The sequence below is a fragment of the Schistocerca nitens genome, chromosome 7, assembly GCF_023898315.1.
Source record: "Schistocerca nitens isolate TAMUIC-IGC-003100 chromosome 7, iqSchNite1.1, whole genome shotgun sequence".
NCBI classification, from domain to species: domain Eukaryota; kingdom Metazoa; phylum Arthropoda; class Insecta; order Orthoptera; family Acrididae; genus Schistocerca; species Schistocerca nitens.
In genome coordinates, this window is record NC_064620.1 from 283,653,642 (window position 1) to 283,673,498 (window position 19,857).

The 19,857-nt window shown below is 38.2% G+C and overlaps 1 protein-coding gene across 1 annotated transcript in view; it reads left to right on the plus strand.

Annotated features, from left to right (window-relative positions):
* The window catches only part of LOC126194652 (muscle-specific protein 300 kDa), a 607,158-nt gene that overhangs the window by 493,050 nt on the left and 94,251 nt on the right, over positions 1-19,857 (plus strand). The window contains exons 101-104 of the mRNA XM_049932837.1: positions 2,706-2,864; positions 15,891-16,103; positions 16,484-16,633; positions 19,061-19,171. Of these exons, the coding sequence (XP_049788794.1) occupies positions 2,706-2,864; positions 15,891-16,103; positions 16,484-16,633; positions 19,061-19,171 (633 nt within the window). The remainder of the gene's footprint in view (positions 1-2,705; positions 2,865-15,890; positions 16,104-16,483; positions 16,634-19,060; positions 19,172-19,857) is intronic.

Sequence of the window (19,857 nt, forward strand, 5' to 3'; positions counted from 1 at the left end):
TGTCAGATGTATTTAATGCAGTTCCCTTCAGAATGTTTCCAAGACTGACTGCAACCAATCTGTGATTCTAAAAACTAATACCTTGAATGTCATTTCTCACACTGGGTACAGATGATATCTTTCATGTTGTGTGTAATGGCAATAATTGACTGCTGTGAGCAGACTGGTGTTGTCATAGATGAAGACAATTCTACCTCAACTGCAGGATTTAAACATAGCCATATAGCAACAACACTGTTCACATGGTGGCAAAAATGAATGAAATGGCTGTTTGATTTATTTATGCTGGTCACTCATACCAGCAAAACAGTAGGGAATTTGGGTATCACATGTTGACCTAAAAGCCAAAGAAACTACTCTGTGTGAAACATGAATGAAACTTAAGTTTTTCTTAGACATAGCTGATGAAATTATAATAGAAAATATTTTTCAAAATAGTGAAAATATGCTGCATGAATAGCTGTATAATCAAGATAAGTCTCATTGCCATTTAGCCAAAAATGAAGTTTGTTTTAACATGGAAATACAGTCATGTTTCTTTTTACTTTGCTGCCACCATTGCACAGTTTTAGTCCCATGCATTTCTGAAGATGTTAGGTGAAAGGTGTAATATGATTTTACATTAAATTGTAAAACACTATAAAATTTGCAATACACTCTTGACTCTGACGTACAATAACATAATTTTTTTAATACCTCAGCCTACAGCAATATGTAAAATGAAATCCTTAAATTTGGTTGAGAATCTTTTCGAGTGAATATTTAAAATGTTGATCTCAGTTCGTATTGAAACATACTCGGTCAGCAATACTTAAAAATGGGTATCAGTTTCTGAAACCTATTTTGGAAAAAGTGTTACTGGAAGTAACACAAATGGAGAAAATTCTAAACCTATATGTCAATTGTTTGTTAATAAATGAAAATTGAAATCACCTTAATGTATTGGCATGTTTAATAATATATAATGAAACACTTCTTTTGCTAATGGTTGCTACTACAGTACAATGTTGTTGGATAGCAGAGGTTGAATAAGACAGTAGTCTCCTACTAACTGAGCTGTAGGGAATTAACAGGTGAAGAACATGTTTGTTCACAGTATATTACTATACTCTTAGACTAATGGGTCCCACCCTGCCTGTGGTAATTACCCCTGAGGGGCAAAATCAAATTTTCTGGAAGGTAAAAAGAAGCGAGTTTGATAGTGCTTCAGCTACAAAACAATTTTTTTTAAAGATCATTACTATTATTACTATTTCATAAGACTGTAATACTGGATACATAAGTTCCAAATAATTAAATTGTTTTTCCCAACAAATGGCATTAACATGTGAAAAAATGTGGTGAGGGTTACAGCTTGTGAAGTGAAAGTGTGACATAGCCCACCTGCTACACACATATGGGGTGGGCAGAATAAAACTAGCTCGGGAAATATTACATACACTATAAGATAGACAACCCAGCTTACATCACCATATGTGGATCGGATGATGTAAAGTTGGGTTGCCAGTCTTATGGTATATGAAATATTTCCAAAGCCAGTTGTATTTTGGCCACCCTGTACTTTGTACTTTATACCATGCATGTATGACAGTAAAACTGAGACATACACATCACATATGCTTAACTATATCATGGGAAGTGCCTTCTGTGAGTTGTAGGTAGTTCCTGTAATGGACAAGAAATTGCTTCATTATTCACTTTGCAACAGTTAAATGAACTAATGGACAGCACAGCACAACAGTAACTATTTAAGGGCTACTTCTTTGCTATAGGGCCTACACAGTATTATTATTAGTGCCCATGGTCAGACCCAAAACAGTAGCAGCCTAAAACAATCTAATTTATGTCAGTTCAGAGCTGATTTGCAAACAATGAGTATAGTGGATGCATTTTAACTTCGTTGATTTTAAACTTGGGTGCAGGGAATGAGCGTCGCTAGCGAGAGGAGTGCTGCAGAGGAAGCGTATTTTGTGAAGTGTCTACCCCCAGTGTGGACAGTTAGCTTTCTTTTCAGAGACTAAGTTGCTTATGATGCACTGAAATTGTTCATCTTTCAATAAGGAAAGGTTGTTAGAAATATGCTGTACCTCAACTCAATGACTTATTAGTTCAGGTTATTAAAACTTGCACACACAGTAAATGTAATTATCTTTTATGATCTTAAAAATAAAAGTATTGAAAGATTTTTTCATTCTGAAGCCTAGACATGTGCCAATGGTGGTGGTGGTGGTGGTGGTGGTGGTGGTGAGGAGGGGGGGGCACTACTAGCTAATATGTGATATGTTTTTGCACTCAGGGATAATGGTTTCAGAAAATTTGGGAACCACTGTCTTAGAGAAATCATTATATAAGTTTGTCTTGCTTGTACTCCTGGTACCAGTTCATATTTATGTTGTTAATGATTTTCACTTATGCACAATGAAATTTCAAAGCATCTGCTCTGATCAAAATTTTTAACTTTCTTTTATATCCTCTGTAATTCTTGCCAGTATATTGCTAAGCACTAAATAATTATAGCTCTTTGTAATCATTCTATTCATCATGAATTGTCCTGTATTTGAATGTAAAACATTGCATTATCATTTATAATGATACTTCATTAAATTGTGGTGGCTGAAATATAAACATTTCTTTGTTGATGCTTATTTGTGACTTGACTCTTCAATATTAAACACTAATACATGTCTCTATATGCTTTTTACCAGACTGCTGTGAAGAGTTGTAAACAAGTAAGCAAGCATTTAACTGACATGCGAAAAGAACTAGAGAGTATTAGCAAAGTAACAAGTGCTGGTGATTTACCTGAGAAGCTTGAAGAAGCTGAGGAAGCCAAGAATGAAGTGGAATCGCAGTTACTGGAAAGAGTAAGCAACAGCTGTATTTTATAATTACGTAATGTAGTCATGTTATTTAATGTGTCTTCTATTTTATCAGTATTTCAGATATCACACACTCACTTTGAAGGATAAACAACATGTTCCATTACAACATGTGTATTTCCATGATCAACTTTTGTAGCAGACAACAGATGATATTTTTCTATTACAAGTCCTGTTCACATACTGCGTTGAAAACGTTTATGCAGTCTCAACCAGTTATTGCACAATTGCACTTTTTATTACAGTTGATATCTACTTGGATGTGGTAAGAAGCAGACAGAGAGAAAATGTATGTATAGGATTCATTTTCTGACGACAATTCCAATTGTGATTCTTAATTTTCTCCTGAAATGTTCAGGGCCTTCTCTGATGAACAAGACTGTCACGGGTGCTGAATTTTGGTGCACAGGTGATCCGGGAGATAATAATATGTGGGTTCCTGTTGTTTAGCAAAGGGAAAATGGATTTTTCTGGGAATCAAAAGAACTAACTAATGCTAGATGGATGTCTCGGGATAACATAACCCATGGAATACCGGGTATAGGAAAGTGTTTCTGGTAGCAAGAGCAAACAAGCAGTTGTTAGCATCTCCTTTAGGCAGTGAATTGACATCACAAAGTTCCTGTAAGATGGACATGAGGAATTATGGGCAAAGTTTAAGCAGATTGTGAATTGTGGTCTTGAGAATTACGTGCCTAGTAAGTGGATTAAGGATGGGAAAGAACCACCATGGTTTAATGAGGAGATTCGGAAAATGCTGAGGAACAGAGACTGTTGTTATCTAAAGAGAGTGCACAAATGATGGCAAGCAATGGTTAGTAGAGATTCGTGTGTCTGTGTAAAGATCTCCATGCAAATCTTACAACTACTACCACCGTCACATCTTAGCAAAAGATCTGTCAGAGAAACTGAGAAAATTATGGTTCAATGTAAAATTGCTAAGTGGGTTTAAGGCTTTCATCCAGTCACTTGTTGACCAGTCTGTATGACAGTTGAAGATAGCAAAATGAAAGCCCAAATTTTAAATTTCATGTTCAAGAAATCATTTATGCAGGAGAATCGTACAAACATATTGTTGTTTGACCATCGAACATACTCCTGTATGAACAACAAGCATCCTTGCAGTAGAGAAACAACTGAAAGAGTTGAAAACAAATAAGTCACCAGGTCTGACTGGAATCCCAATTCGGTTTTTCAAAGAGTACTCTATGTTATTGGTCCCATATCTAGCTTGCATTTATCATGAATCTCTCGCCCAGCGTGAAGTGCCAAGTGACTCGGAAAAAATGCAGGTGACTCCTGTGTATAAGAAAGGCAAAACAACAGACCGACAAAATTACAGGCCAACATCCCTAACATCAGTTTACTGCAGAATTCTTGAATACATTCTCAGTTCAAATGTAATAAATTTTCTTGTGACTGAGAAGCTTATGTCCATGAATCAGCAAGGTTTTAGAAGGCATTGCTAGTGGAAAACTCAGCTTGCCCTTTCCTCACATGATATACTGCATATGGATGAAGAGCGACAGGCAGATTCCATATTTCTAGAATTCTGGAAAGTGTTTGACATGGTGCCCCATTGCAGACTGTTAAAGAAGGTACGAGCATATGGAATAGGTTCACAGATATGTGAATGGCTTGAAGACTTCTTAAATTATAGGACCCAGTATGCTGTTATCAGTGGCAAGTGTTCATCAGAGACAAAGGTATCACCAGGTGCGCCTCAGGGAAATGTGATAGGATTGCTGTTATTCTGTATATACATAAATGATTTGGTGGATAGGGTGGGCAGCAATCTGCGATTGTGTGCTGATGACGCTGTAGTGTAAGGTGTCATTGTTGAGTTCCTAGACAAAATTTCTAGTTGGTATGTTGAATTGCAGCTAGCTAAAAATGGAAGTTAATACAGATGAGTAGGAGAAACAAACTGATATTGTTCAGTTACAGCATTAGTAATGTCCTGTTTTACACAGTCACATCGTTTAAATATCTGATCATAAAGTTGCAAAGTGATATGAAATGGAATGAGCATGTGAGGATCATAATAGGAAAGATGAATAGTTGACTTCGGTTTATTGGGAGAATTCTAGGAAATTGTGGTTCATCTATGAGAAGGCCGCGTATAGCACACTAGAGTGATATATTCTTAAGTCCTGCTCGAGTGTGTGGGATTCGTACCAGTTCGGATTAAAGGAAGATTTTGAAGCAATTCAGAGATGGACTGCTAGATTTGTTGCTGATGGGTTCAAACCACATGCAAGCGGGGTTAAGGAGATGTTTTGGGAATTCAAATGGGAATCCCTGGAGGGAACGTAACCTTTTTGAGGAACACTGTTGGTGACAAAATTTAGAGAACCAGCATTTAAAGTTGACTGCAGAACATGCCTCCAACGCACATTGCGCTTAACGACCATGAAGATATGAGAAATTAGAGCTGATAAGAAGACATATAGACTGTCATTTTTCCCTCATTCTGTTTGTGAGTGAAGCAGGAAAGAAAGTGACTAGCAGTGCCAAAGGATACTCTCGGCCACAATCCTTATGTTGATGTATATGTTGTACATGTAAATGAAGAACAAGGGCTGTAAAAACTTTGGTGATAATCCTAAGACAGAGGATATTTGGTCCATTTAATTAATTGTGAATTGAACAAACGCTAAACTGGAGCAGTACAGAAAATGAACTGAAATATATCAGCAAAATAACTACAAATCTAATGGTCTGTATGAAGTAAAGGTACTAATGTTGTTTAGTATGCTAACTTCTATCTGTAAGTCTGGGCATGAAGGTGTGCTATCATTTTTATCTACTGACCATATTATAAGACCTTTACTTAGAGCTGCAGTATCAGCAAAGTGGTTCCAAATGCTGTTGGTCTGTTTGTGATTTGATGACCCTGAAACAAGAGAAACATGGAAGAAGGAAAACAAATTGGCACCAATTTTGGAAATTTTTTCCAGACTCATCAGTAATAGTCATAAAGTGCACTGCTTTGGAGAATATAATTGCATGGATGAAATGCTCACACCATTTTGTGGCATCAAAATGTATTTTCTTGACAAGGCCACCAGACATGGGATAAAAAGCTTCTGTTTAACATGTCCACAATTCATACTTATATATTGCCTACATATGTACTGGTAAGCATTCTGACAATACTGAACTGAGCAATGAAGACAGGGAACCTTATGTTCCTATGCAGTTAGTTCTTCAAGTAGTGTGGCCAGCTGTGAACAATAACAGAAATGTAGCTGCTGTCAATTGGTTTTCCTATGTAGAATGGTTAAACAATGTCAGAGGAAGGGGTTAACACATGTAGGTACCTTGAAGAGAAATAAACCAGGAATTCCAATTGAATTCTTGCCTTATAAGAATAGGGCTCTTGAATCTTCTCTTTATGTATTCAGTAATGACATTACTCTATTGTAAGAAAACGTGTCTCAGATATAGAGTTGTCAAGGAGCTATTTATAAATCTGATGAGACCATATCTTGAAAATAGGCTACTTATCTCCAATATGGGAGGAGATTTGTAGGTAAAAGTTCAAAATCTTCTTGGAAAAGACTCACGGAAGAAGTACAAGATATGGGTGAAGAGTGACAAAGTGGAAAGAAAGAGGAGGTGCATTCTTTGTCTATACCAGAACAACAAGAAACTGCATATAAGCGTGTAAATTGTGATAAACCAGTATGCCTGGAATGTTCGAGTACCGTGTGCGTGTAATAGATTAACTAAATAAAATTTTTTTTAAATTTGAAACTTGTCCCTGACATTTCTTTAGACATCTCATGTATTTTTTGTAGAGTTCCATTATAAGAGTATTCATGAAAGCAATACATGTTGGAACTGTACTTGACATGAATGGTTGGTTACTTCATTGCACCAATATGTTAACCGAGCGAGGTGGCGCAGTGGTTAGACACTGGACTCGCATTCGGCAGGACGACGGTTCAATCCCGCGTCCGGCCATCCTGATTTAGGTTTTCCGTGATTTCCCTAAATCGCTCCAGGCAAATGCCGGGATGGTTCCTTTCAAAGGGCACGGCCGACTTCCTTCCCTAATCCGATGAGACCGATGACCTCGCTGTCTGGTCTCCTTCCCCAAACCAACCAACCAACCAATATGTTAATGTACCACTATGCCAGAAAAGCAAAAAAATTTTTTTTCTGTCAGACACACATTCCCTGTTAAGTAATAAAAATCATTCTATCTATTAATGGTAAACTTAATTGTGGCAATATAAGACACTGTTGTTTACTTGACATTTAACATTGCACAGTTTTAGTCGCAGGGGGCAGTAATATTATTTTAAATTAAACTGTAAAATACTATAACACAATTGAAACTTAATCTTAAGAGAGAGAATATTTGAGTGAGAATTATTTAGAGGGAATATTTAAAAGTTCGACTTCAGTTCGTATTGAAACACGTTTAATGGACAACAGAAAGACAAAACAATTTTTTGTTTAAGGAACAAGTGGTTCAAATGGCTCTGGGCTCTATGGGACTTAACATCTTAGGTCATCAGTCCCCTAGAACTTAGAACTACTTAAACCTAACTAACCTAAGGACATCACACACATCCATGCCCACATCCATGCCCGAGGCAGGATTCAAACCTGCGACCGTAGCAGCCCCGCGGTTCCGGACTGCAGCGCTAGAACCGCACGGCCACCGCGACCGGCTGTTTAAGGAACAGATACATTTTGGTCTGCTCAGGGTCATGGTGCATACCAACACCTAGTGACCTTCTGTGCAGCTCCTAAATAGGTTGCTATTCCGTCAAGTCATATCAGTCCTGTCACTCAGCTTATGTTGTTGTAATACTGTGTGAGGGTGGTTTATAAGTCTGGTAAAAAAAGCAAGAAAAAATGTTCATTTTCTCAAAAAGGTCTCCTTTGAGGGCTATACACGTAGTCCAGCAATCCTCAGCTTTTTCATCCCATTGGAAAAATAGGTTCTGTGAGACTTCACCAAATAATTGTTGACTGCAACTATCGTTTCTTCATTTGATGAAAATTTCTTCCCAGAAAGCCAAACTTTAAGTTATGGAACAGGAAGAAGTCAGTTGGGGCTAAGTCTGGTGAAGAGGGTGGATGAGGAACCAATTCAAAGCCCAATTCGTACACTTTCATCATTGTTATTGTGGTGTCACCGCCAGACACCACACTTGCTAGGTGGTAGCTTAAATCGGCCGCGGTCCATTAGTACATGTCGGACCCGCGTGTCGCCACTGTCAGGATCGCAGACCGAGCGCCACCACAAGGCAGGTCTCGAGAGACGTACTAGCACTCGCCCCAGTTGTACGACGACGTTGCTAGCGACTACACTGACGAAGCCTTTCTCTCATTTGCCGAGAGACAGTTAGAATAGCCTTCAGCTAAGTCCATGGCTATGACCTAGCAAGGCGCCATTAGTTACTTCATGAATCTAAAGAGTCTCACTTGTATCATCAAGAATGCTGTATACCAAAGGACGATATAAAAGTTAAGTGTTCTAGTAGCTACGTTCTTTTCTTTATCACATTCATTACGAATCCTGTTCCAGACTTAACGCCAGACGGCGTGAGTTGACGCGTGCCCTTTCGGCTACTTCACTGTGGACTGGCTGCCTTAACAGTCCACTACAGTTATCACTGACGTTTGAGATGGTGTATTATCCTTATGAAACAGTGCTTTTTTGTGTGCTGGCCTTGGTCTTTTTTTTTCCACGGCAAGTTTCAATCTTTCTGACAACGATGCATAATAGGGTCCAGTTATGTTTTCGCCTTTTCCCAAGTAATCTATGAGGAGTATTCCTAGGGATTTCCAGAAAATAGGGGCCATCACGTTATTAGCTGACAAAGTGGTCTTTGCCTCTCTTGGTACACTTTCACCAGCCGTGTCCATTGTTTTGACTGCTGTTTAGACTGTGGTGTGTAATATTTTGTTCAGGTTTCATAAACAGTCACAAATCGGCACAAAAAATGTTGTGGATTGCAGTCAAACATGGCCAGACATAATGTTGACATGTTTGCCAAATCCGCTTTCGGTAGATTGTGAGCAATCATGGCATCCACCTCGCACACACCTTTTTCATAGCCAGTTCTCTGTGCATGATATAATGCACTCACTCTAGTTGAGATGCCTGCAGTCACAGCAGTCTTACATTACCATATTATGAATTTTGTCAATGGTCAGTTGGAAGGCCGGAGCACACTTTGTCTTCGGTGCTTCTCCGACCACATTTAAAATCATTAATCTTCTTTGAAAGTGCAGTGTCCATGTGAACTTTGTCCAGTTTTGTTTTGATTTGTGTGGCAGTCCAACCTTTCAAATGAAAATGTTTAATAACACCAAGAAACTCGATTTTCTCCATTTTGTCACAGTTTACACGGTGACCAATTCAGATGGCTGTCGGCAATGAACAGTACCCGTACATTGTGGAAATTCTTTATATGATCCTTGGAATAATCAAGTTTACCAACCATGAAGGCACAACAGAATGTTCCATTTCTTCATGGAAATTTACCAGACTTATTAAACCACCCTTGTATCAACATTGATTTGCATCTCACCAGTGCTGCATTCAGCACGTGTTGTCTTAATATTATATATTCACTGTCATGCATCTTATTTGTCGTGGATTCAGGTTTTATTGCTATTAGTATTCAATGAAACATGGAGTATGGGTTTGATGAGCTTACTTCCACAGTTGTGTCTGAAAAAGAAATGGACAAGTAGCACTTCTTATCTACAAAACTCTATTTCCTAATGGAAGACATGCCACAGTACCTTTGCTGCAGGTCATGGGCACTCACAAGAAATGGGGCTTTTACACACCCAGCCTGTAAGTGGTGGAAGGAAAGCAGCATGTGTGGTATAGCCCATGCTATGGGAATAGGTCATGTATCTGAATAGCATTGCAGGAGTACAACCTTCACATGTACCATCCGCAAAGGATGCAGGTTTTAGGACCAGGTGATCACCTGCATTGTATGTAGTTTGTGCAGTGGTTTGTAGACCAAAGAGTGGTAGGCCATAAACATTTTATTTATAGAAGAGGCCTTCTTTACACATGATAGGTATTTTAACTGCAGGAACAACCACATATACAGGGTGTATATAACCTGGGAGATCCGGGAAAAACCCGGGAATTTTTTAATCTGGGAGAAAACCGGGAAAACCCTGGGAATTGTTTGGAATTCCGGGAATTTTTCATTGTTTTAGTTTTCAGAATTGTTTGGAATTCTGGGAATTTTTCATTGTTTTAGTTTTCAGTCCTACCCCCATGAACCATGGACCTTGCCGTTGGTGGAGAGGCTTGAGTGCCTCAGTGATACAGATGGCCGTACCGTAGGTGCAACCACAATGGAGGGGTATCTGTTGAGAGGCCAGATAAATGTGTGGTTCCTGAAGAGGGGCAGCAGCCTTTTCAGTAGTTGCAGGGGCAACAGTCTGGATTATTGACTGATCTGGCCTTGTAACACTAACCAAAACGGCCTTGCTGTGCTGGTACTGCGAACGGCTGAAAGCAAGGGGACCCTACAGCCATAATTTTTCCCGAGGGCATGCAGCTTCACTGTATGGTTAAATGATGATGGCGTCCTCTTGGGTAAAATATTCCGGAGGTAAAATAGTCCCCCATTCGGATCTCCGGGTGGGGACTACTCAAGAGGACGTCGTTATCAGGAGAAAGAAAACTGGCGTTCTACGGATCGGAGCGTGGAATGTCAGATCCCTTAATCAGGCAGGTAGGTTAGAAAATTTCAAACGGGAAATGGATAGGTTAAAGTTAGATATAGTGGGAATTAGTGAAGTTCGGTGGCAGGAGGAACAAGACTTTTGGTCAGGCGAATACAGGGTTATAAATACAAAATCAAATAGGGGTAATGCAGGAGTAGGTTTAATAATGAATAAAAAAATAGGAGTGTGGGTACGCTACTACAAACAGCATAGTGAACGCATTATTGTGGCCAAGATAGACACGAAGCCCATGCCTACTGCAGTAGTACAAGTTTACATGCCAACTGGGTCTGCAGATGATGAAGAAATTGATGAAATGTATGATGAGATAAAAGAAATTATTCAAGTAGTGAAGAGAGACGAAAATTTAATAGTCATTGGTGACTGGAATTCGAGAGTAGGAAAAGGGAGAAAAGGAAACATAATGGGTGAATATGGATTGGGGGAGAGAAATGAAAGAGGAAGCCGTCTGGTAGAATTTTGCACAGAGCATAACTTAATCATAGCTAACACTTGGTTCAAGAAACATAAAAGAGGGTTGTATACATGGAGGAATCCTGGAGATACTAGAAGGTATCAGATAGATTATATAATGGTAAGACAGAGATTTAGGAACCAGGTTTTAAATTGTAAGACATTTCCAGGGGCAGATGTGGACTCTGATACAATCTATTGGTTATGAGCTGTACATTAAAACTGAAGAAATTGCAAAAAGGTGGGAATTTAAGGAGATGGGACCTGGATAAACTGACTAAACCAGAGGTTGTACAGTGTTTCAGGGAGAGGTTAAGGGAACAATTGACAGGAATGGGGAAATAAATACAGTAGAAGAAGAATGGGTAGCTCTGAGCGATGAAGTAGTGAAGGCGGCAGAGGATCATGTAGGTAAAAAGACAAGGACTAGTAGAAATCCTTGGGTAACAGAAGAAATATTGAATATAATTGATGAAAGGAGAAAATATAAAAACGCATTAAATGATGCAGGCAAAAAGGAATACAAATGTCTCAAAAATGAGATTGACAGGAATTGCAAAATGGCTAAGCAGGGATGGCTAGAGGACAAATGTAAGGATGTAGAGGCTTATCTCACTAGGAGTAAGATAGATACTACCTACAGGAAAATTAGAGAGACCTTTGGAGAAAAGGGAGCCACTTGTATGAATATCAAGAGCTCAGATGGAAACCCAGTTGTAAGCAAAGAAGAGAAAGCAGAAATGTGGAAGGAGTATATAGAGGGTCTGTACAAGGGTGATGTACTTGAGGACAATATTATGGAAATGGAAGAGGATGTAGATGAAGCTGAAATAGGAGATACTATACTGTGTGAAGAGTTTTACAGAGCACTGAAAGACCTGAGTCGAAACAAGGCCCCGGGAGTAGACAACATTCCATTGGAACTACTGACGGCGTTGGGAGAGCCAGTCCTGACAAAACTCTACCATCTGGTGAGCAAGATGTATGAGACAGGTGAAATACCCTCAGACTTTAAGAAGAATATAATAATTCCAATCCCAAAGAAAGCAGGTGTTGACAGATGTGAAAATTACCGAACTATCAGTTTAGTAAGTCACTACTGCAAAATACTGACGCGAATTCTTTACAGACGAATGGAAGAACTGGTAGAAGCCGACCTCGGGCAAGATCAGTTTGAATTCCGTAGAAATGTTGGAACACGTGAGGCAATACTGACCCTACGACTTATCTTAGAAAATAGATTAAGGAAAGGCAAACCTACATTTCTAGCATTTGTAGACTTAGAGAAAGCTTTCGGCAATGTTGACTGGAATACTCTCTTTCAAATTCTAAATATGGCAGGGGTAAAATACAGGGAGCGAAAGGCTATTTACAATTTGTACAGAAACCATATGGCAGTTATAAGAGTCAAGGGACATGAAAGGGAAGCAGTGGTTGGGAAGGGAGTGAGACTGGGTTGTAGCCTGTCCCCGATGTTATTCAATCTGTATATTGAGCAAGCAGTAAAGGAAACAAAAGAAAAATTCGGAGTAGGTATTAAAATCCATGGAGAGGAAATTAAAAATGTTGAGGTTCGCTGATGACATTGTAATTCTGTCAGAGACAGCAAAGGACTTGGAAGAGCAGTTGAATGGAATGGACAGTGTCTTGAAAGGAGGATATAAGATGAACATCAACAAAAGCAAAACGAGGATAATGGAATGTAGTCGAATTAAGTCGGGTGATGCTGAGGGAATTAGATTAGGAAATGAGACACTTAAAGCAGTAATGGAGTTTTGCTATTTGGGGAGCAAAATAACTGATGATGGTCGAAGTAGAGGGCACATAAAATGTAGACTGGCAATGGCAAGGAAAGCGTTTCTGAAGAAGAGAAATTTGTTAACATCGAGTATTGATTTAAGTGTCAGGAAGTCGTTTCTGAAAGTATTTGTATGGAGTGTAGCCATGTATGGAAGTGAAACATGGACGATAAATAGTTTGGACAAGAAGAGAATAGAAGCTTTTGAAATGTGGTGCTGCAGAAGAACGCTGAAGATTAGATGGGTAGATCATATAACTAATGAGGAGGTATTGAATAGAATTGGGGAGGAGTTTGTGGCACAACTTGACAAGAAGAAGGGATCGGTTGGTAGGAGATGTTCTGAGGCATCAAGGGATCACAAATTTAGTATTGGAGGCAGTGTGGAGGGTAAAAATCGTAGAGGGAGGCAAAGAGATGAATACACTAAGCAGATTCAGAAGGATGTAGGTTGCGGTAAGTACTGGGAGATGAAGAAGCTTGCACAAGATAGAGTAGCATGGAGAGCTGCATCAAACCAGTCTCAGGGCTGAAGACAACAACAACAACAGTTTTCAGTTAAATTTATGCGATTTTGACTGGTAAGAACAAATACTCTAACAAAGGATATTACTGTATCCTGCTACTGCAGAATAATACTGCAACAACAAAACATGAACAGGAGAAAAAAAAGAAAGAAAATAAAATTAAAGTTGCAAAGGAAATGCGCCTTATACAACAACAAAACAGTGCTCATACAAGTGTCTGCCAACAGCAAAGTGTGTCAAAGGCTTTAGGAAGACTATGCAATGTTTTGTAACAACAAATTGCCTCCGATGAGCGTGGCGTGACAACTGTTTAAATTAGATTCGTTTGAGCTGTCGCGGGCAGGCTCTTGTGCATGTGCAGTTGAGTCGCATATGAGTAGTACCTTCTCCCGCTTCTCGTTACAGATGCATGGCTTGGCGCCACTACTTAATATTGCCCCGGTTCGGAAATTAGTAAATCTGGGGCTGATGCACAGAGCAGTCTGAGTTGTGGTGGGGAGGTGGGTAGTCTCCACGTGACCTGTGTTTACGTTTAGTTATTTTGTTGTTTCCTCTTCGTTTATTGCTCTCACGTTAAATAATAACAAAACGGATTGTTGTGGCGGGGAGCTATCAAATGAATTAAAATACGTTCGCATAATTACAGAAGGCTAAAATATTTATTAGTTTTAGATTTTATTTCCACCTTTCTGACAGTCAAACATTAATCGCCTAACAGAACAGTGAAGTTATTTTGGCCGGTTTGCTAAAGAGATTTGACTTTCATTAATCTTTTCTGTTGAGGCAGTCAATTTATTGGAAACGAAGTGTTTAATTTCACACTATTGGCTAGTTTCAACTTTTCGCTGCATTTCAACTGCACGTATGGCATTATGCCATAATAAAGAACCAAACATGAGATAATACAGTACTGATACTCCAAGAAAATTTGCATACGAATATGCATTTTAAGCCGAATTATGCGTTTCAGTATGGTTCATGAAATTTCGGCACTCTTGAAGTATCCTCTGATGTCTCGTTTCTTTTATGACATAATGTAAGATCTTTTAATGTTTTACACGTACGACCATATGGGCTTCCTGCGTCATCGTAGCTGCGCAAGTGTGGTGACGCTTGTTATCTGACACTCTCTTGCAACTGCTGAAACGAACCTATTTTTAACAGGTCGCAGGAAAATATTGCGAATGGTGGTTTGAAAAGCGTTACATTCAAAGGAGATTTCCTTTTACGTAAGATGAGCTATGTTTGAGAATGTACGATGAATTTCTTAAATCGCAAAGCGTTTGACTCTCATTTAAAAATCATCTCTATGAGAACGACCATTTAGAAGAATTTTGAGCCCAGAAGATCAGACATTTATGTCATTATTAAAAATTTTACTGGCACATTTGTGTGATGTATCTTAAAGTGTAACACGCGCAAAAAAAGATCAACATTATATGTGGAAGCTTAGCTTCTCTTCCAGCATATTAATCTTATAGACCAATATTATAGGTGAATGCTATGTATATTAATTTAAATCCTTAACTTTTCTTACTTGTGTGTTCGCACTACTTAAGAGTGATCTTGCTATTGGCTGGCTTGCAAACCGCATCACAATCTCGATTTCAATGCTTCGGAAAGTGAAGTGACATGCAGTGTTTGGTGGAATTTGAATTTATACTTTCGTAATACGAAAATATTGCAGCGTACATGTTGCTGCACATCAAAGGCCTTTCAAAACGTGTCAAATCTGAGTCTCCTGACATGCTCTCTAGAGTTGGATGAGCATTGACTTGAAGGTGTGCAGCATGTACTGAGACACAGGGTGGATGGTTTGAACCATTCACGTAAATTTTTTTATTGTCAGAATGTGCCTAATAATAGTAATTTTTGTGCAATTGTAGTTATTCATTATTATAACTTTAAGGAAACATTCAAGACAATGTGTTCCTTAATTTTTTTTTTTTTTTTTTTTTTTTTTTTTTTTAAAGGGTATCCTCTGTGTGTGACTTATCATCCTCAAAGTTCGTGAGCTTCTGAAACACTCTGTATATTGGTGTGTTTAATAAAGTGTAATGAAATACTTCCTTCGCTAATGGTTACTGCTACGATACAGTATTGTTTGATAGCAAAGGTTGACTAACACAATAGTCCTCCTGCTTCTAGTAATTAAAGTTTAGGGAGGCAACACTTGAAGAAAATGTGTGTTTACTGTTGATGACCATACTCATCAGACGGACCATGTCATTTGATTCATTTACATTTCTAGTGCAGATTTGCATTTAAGTAATTAATGATTCTCACTTACGAAAAATGAAATTTCAGAGCATCTGTATTGTAGAAAAATTGAAAGATTATATTCTTCATATGTGATGCTTGCTTATCATTCTTGTATAATTTTATTATTATTATTATTTTTATGTTTTTTCCCCATTACTGCTTGTCCACAGTATGGTGTAAATTGCTAATGTCATTAATAAAAGTTCATTTTTCCTCATTTTGTAGAATGCCTTACTGCAAGAGACCAGTGAGGAGTGGGAACAATGTGAGAAAAAGATGAAGGATATACGTGCTTGGATTGAGAAATCAAAACAGTCACTTGAATCACCACAGCATAAAAAGCGACCACTGAAAGATCAGCTCAATGCACGGGAGAAGATAATATCCGAAATTTCCATCCAGAAAACTAAACTCTCTGTATCTGTTGAAAAGCTACAGGTAAGTAATGGAAAGGGTCTAATACTTTGTTGTTCCACATATGTGTAACAGGATCTGGAGTACAGTTATTATTATAAACAGAAAAATCATCATTTCTGACTGTTGATGGTTTTCATTTATGCCTAAAACTCTTTTGTGATTGTGACTATGAAAGATGGGAGTAGTCATAGGCAAGATACAGTTGTATCCTAGTTCTTCACTTCATTTGTCTGTTTCTACCCGTAACAGACTTTGCATAACATTGGTGAATGTTGTTTTATATTTTCCTTTTCTCACTCCCTCTTTCTTCCTTCTTACAATTATGTTGACTGTGGTAGTAGGTGTATCTTCCACATTCTGTTGTCCAATGTGCGTACATAACTGATTTTTATACTTGGCAGGTACATTTTCGATCTGGTGTTGGTGGTGATTCAAAAGTATCAGAAGCAGCACAGGAGATCATTGGCGAGTTGGATCAACTATTGACAGTTGTGAAAGAACAGGCCGATGGGCTTGAAACTAGTCTCGGCCAGTTGGATCGATATCAACAGGTTAGCTCATAACTCTGTTTTCAGTGTGTGTTTGTGTGTGTGTGTGTGTGTGTGTGTGTGTTTGTGTGTTTGTGTGTTTGTGTTGGGACCCCCCACCCTGTCAGGTATCTCATAACTTGTTTATCTTGACTTCATCAGAAACGCTTCTTAAATTTACTATTTTTTTTGTCTTTACTGAAGATGGATGACTGAAATGTGAAATGAATTTTTTTAGTTTTAATCTCTTAATACCTGAATAAATTTCTAGATGAAAGATAAAATAAAAAATCATGGCATTTTAGAGGTTATCTAAAAACTCAAGAGAATACGGCACTTGTCAGAAGTGCTGCTAGCTTTAGCTTGATGCAAAATCAGCATATGCTGGTACTGGTGCTAAAAACAGTTAACATTCCCATTATTAGCACATCATTGATATGATTCTAATTCACATCATTTAGCTTTAAGGGGTTTAATTACAAAAGCAATTCAGATCAAGTAACATTGTATCTCCATAACCCATTTCAGTGTGAGCAAAATTCAAAACAAGATGTCCAAGTGAACTGGCAATTGTCTGAAATATTTAGAACATGTTGGAGTGGTAACTGGTTGCATCCTATGGTTATGAAAAAAGTGCCCTGTTTTATTTGGCACTGACCTACATTATTGTTGTTCATTGGGAAGCTGGAATTTCCTTGTGTTTTCAGTTCTTATTACACTGTTGCTGGTTTCTGTTCTGCAACACATTTTATGAGTAGCCAGTTACTTGTTTCCTTCGCATTGTTGGGTTGCTGTTCATGTCTGTTTAAGCCTCTGATATCTAATAAGGACAGTGTGTTCATTATCTGTCCTTTTTTCTATAGAAAATGTTTTCTATGGTATTACGCAAGTGCATGTGAAGCAGAAAGAACTAACAGCCCCAGATTTTACCTGAGTGAGTGTATGTGGGATGAAATCGCATTCTGTATGTATTGGTGTAATTTCCATTTCTCAAAAGTAGCTGTTTGATATAATAAACAATATGAATGAGAATTACACTTATTTTTCTGCTTGTAAGTTTATAACAATTACAAAAAAAAATAAGTTTACTATGCTTTGTTCCCATCAACAACTATTAAAATATTTTATGGTGGGAAATATGCCTTCTTGCAGAGCAGAAAGTAGAAGTATGAATGTAGTATTAGTTAACTGCAAGAATGTTAAGAATAGGATCCCAGAACTGCTTGGTAGTGGCATCTTTATTTCCAGGCAAAACTGTGTAATATCGAATGAGCTAAGACTCAGGAAGCGGTATAATGTGGATGCCGATAAATGACCAAAGATTAGAAACTGAATGTTTTATCCAGCTCTGTTTCTTGACATCTGAAAAGCCTTTGATACTGCCACCTGGCAAATAGAATATACACTTGTAGATAGTCAGAAGAGGTGTGCAATTGGATTTAAGACATTGCGATTAACATTGTTCTTAGTGGAAAGACAAAAATATAAAGAAATGTCTAATGTTTCTCAAGAAGTGTGATACGATTTTTTATTACTTATGTGAGTATATATAACCAAACAGATAAAACCAGTGGCTTTCCAATTCTATTCGTAGTTGAAGCATTTGTGGATAGGGAAGTGTCGTCAGACAGTGATTGTAAAATCCAGAAAGACTTAAAGCTGACCAGTACGTAGTGCGAAGACTGACAGCTGATCATACATTAAAAGTACTGTGATGTGTGTAAACAGATAAAAAGACTTGATATCATTTTACAGGAAGGTCAGGCAATAGACTTAGTAACAACTGCTAAGCATTGAGAAATACTTGTCCTCTAGTAAATTAAAGTGAAACAATCACATAAATGTCACCTTGGAGAAGAGAGACTAAGGTTTATCGGAAGAATCCTAATCTGAAGGAAGTGTAATTTACTCATGAAAATCAATCGTAAAATCCTTATTTGAGTGATTCTTGAATATTGTGTCAAAATGAAAATTTATTTGAGAAAACTATAAAATTACAAGGAGACAGGGTGGCTGGCCAGTACTCTCCTTTAGGAGGTGTAGATTAAGTGCTGCCAATAGATTTAGAGATCAAAAACTTTTTTTCCTTCCTCCTGACAATTGGTGGGTCTCTCTCATCGTGGGGTCAACTGATATGCCCTTAGTTTGAAAGCTAATGTAGATTTTTGTACTCCTATGTAAGTATATCAGCAGTATAGAATTTTGCCTTCTGGGGGTCAGTACTAGCCAGCTATTCTTTCTCCTCCTAATTCTGTGTGATCCTCTAGTATTGTTAACTGATAGTTCATATCCCCCCCCCCCCACCCCCCCACCCACTCACACACTTACTTCATTTCCATCTTACCTACTGGCTAGCAGTTGAAGAAATCAATTCAGTGAAAATGGAGTTAGGTGTAAAGCAATTAGGTATTATATGAAAGCCATTATCACATGGTACTCTTCTTGCTGCAGGAGATACAGCAGCTTCGCCAACAGGTGGTGCAGATGGAGCAGCAACTCCGCACTGTGATGGCTCCTAATTATTCTCCTCATGATAGAGACAAGGCATTGGAAGAGCAAACTGTAAGTATGCTTTGGGGAATTATTTTTATTACCTAGCTGCTGGCACTTAAATTGTGCCCTTCAATATGACAAGTCACTTATCCTCCGCCAGTCAATTTGCAATATGATGTTAAGAATCGCTTCACTGTTCATACTGTTGATGTAGTTAACTGACACTTTACTATAGGCTACAGATTTTGGTACCTTTAATTTAAATAACGTGGACTAACACAAGTTTTTGAATGCCGTCCTTGTTCTGTACACTGTAATCAGTGTTAGAGTAGTTGCTGTACTCTCACCTTGTATTTAGCTGAAAGCTGGACATTTGCATCCCCAAAGTAACAGACAGTAATTTATTGTGGTAGTAAAACCCATGTAAACACAAACTTAAAGTGTGAAATAAAGGTAGTTTTGTAGAAGTCTGTAAACTCTTGTATTAACTGTGTCAAACAGAGCATGTGTTAAGCAAAAGTAAACTAACATGGGTACATCTCATGCCCAGGAGGTTGTCTTTATTAATAGTATATAAAGTGTGTGTGTGTGTGTGGGGGGGGGGGGGGGGGGGGGCGCGTGTGACTGACTGAAGAGTGGAATGGTGAGTGCATGCTTATAATTGTGAAATGTGTGCACACGATGGACAGAGAGAGAACTAGAAAAAGTTTTAATAAATGTTTTTAACATAGTATTTTGTTACTGTATAATTCTAA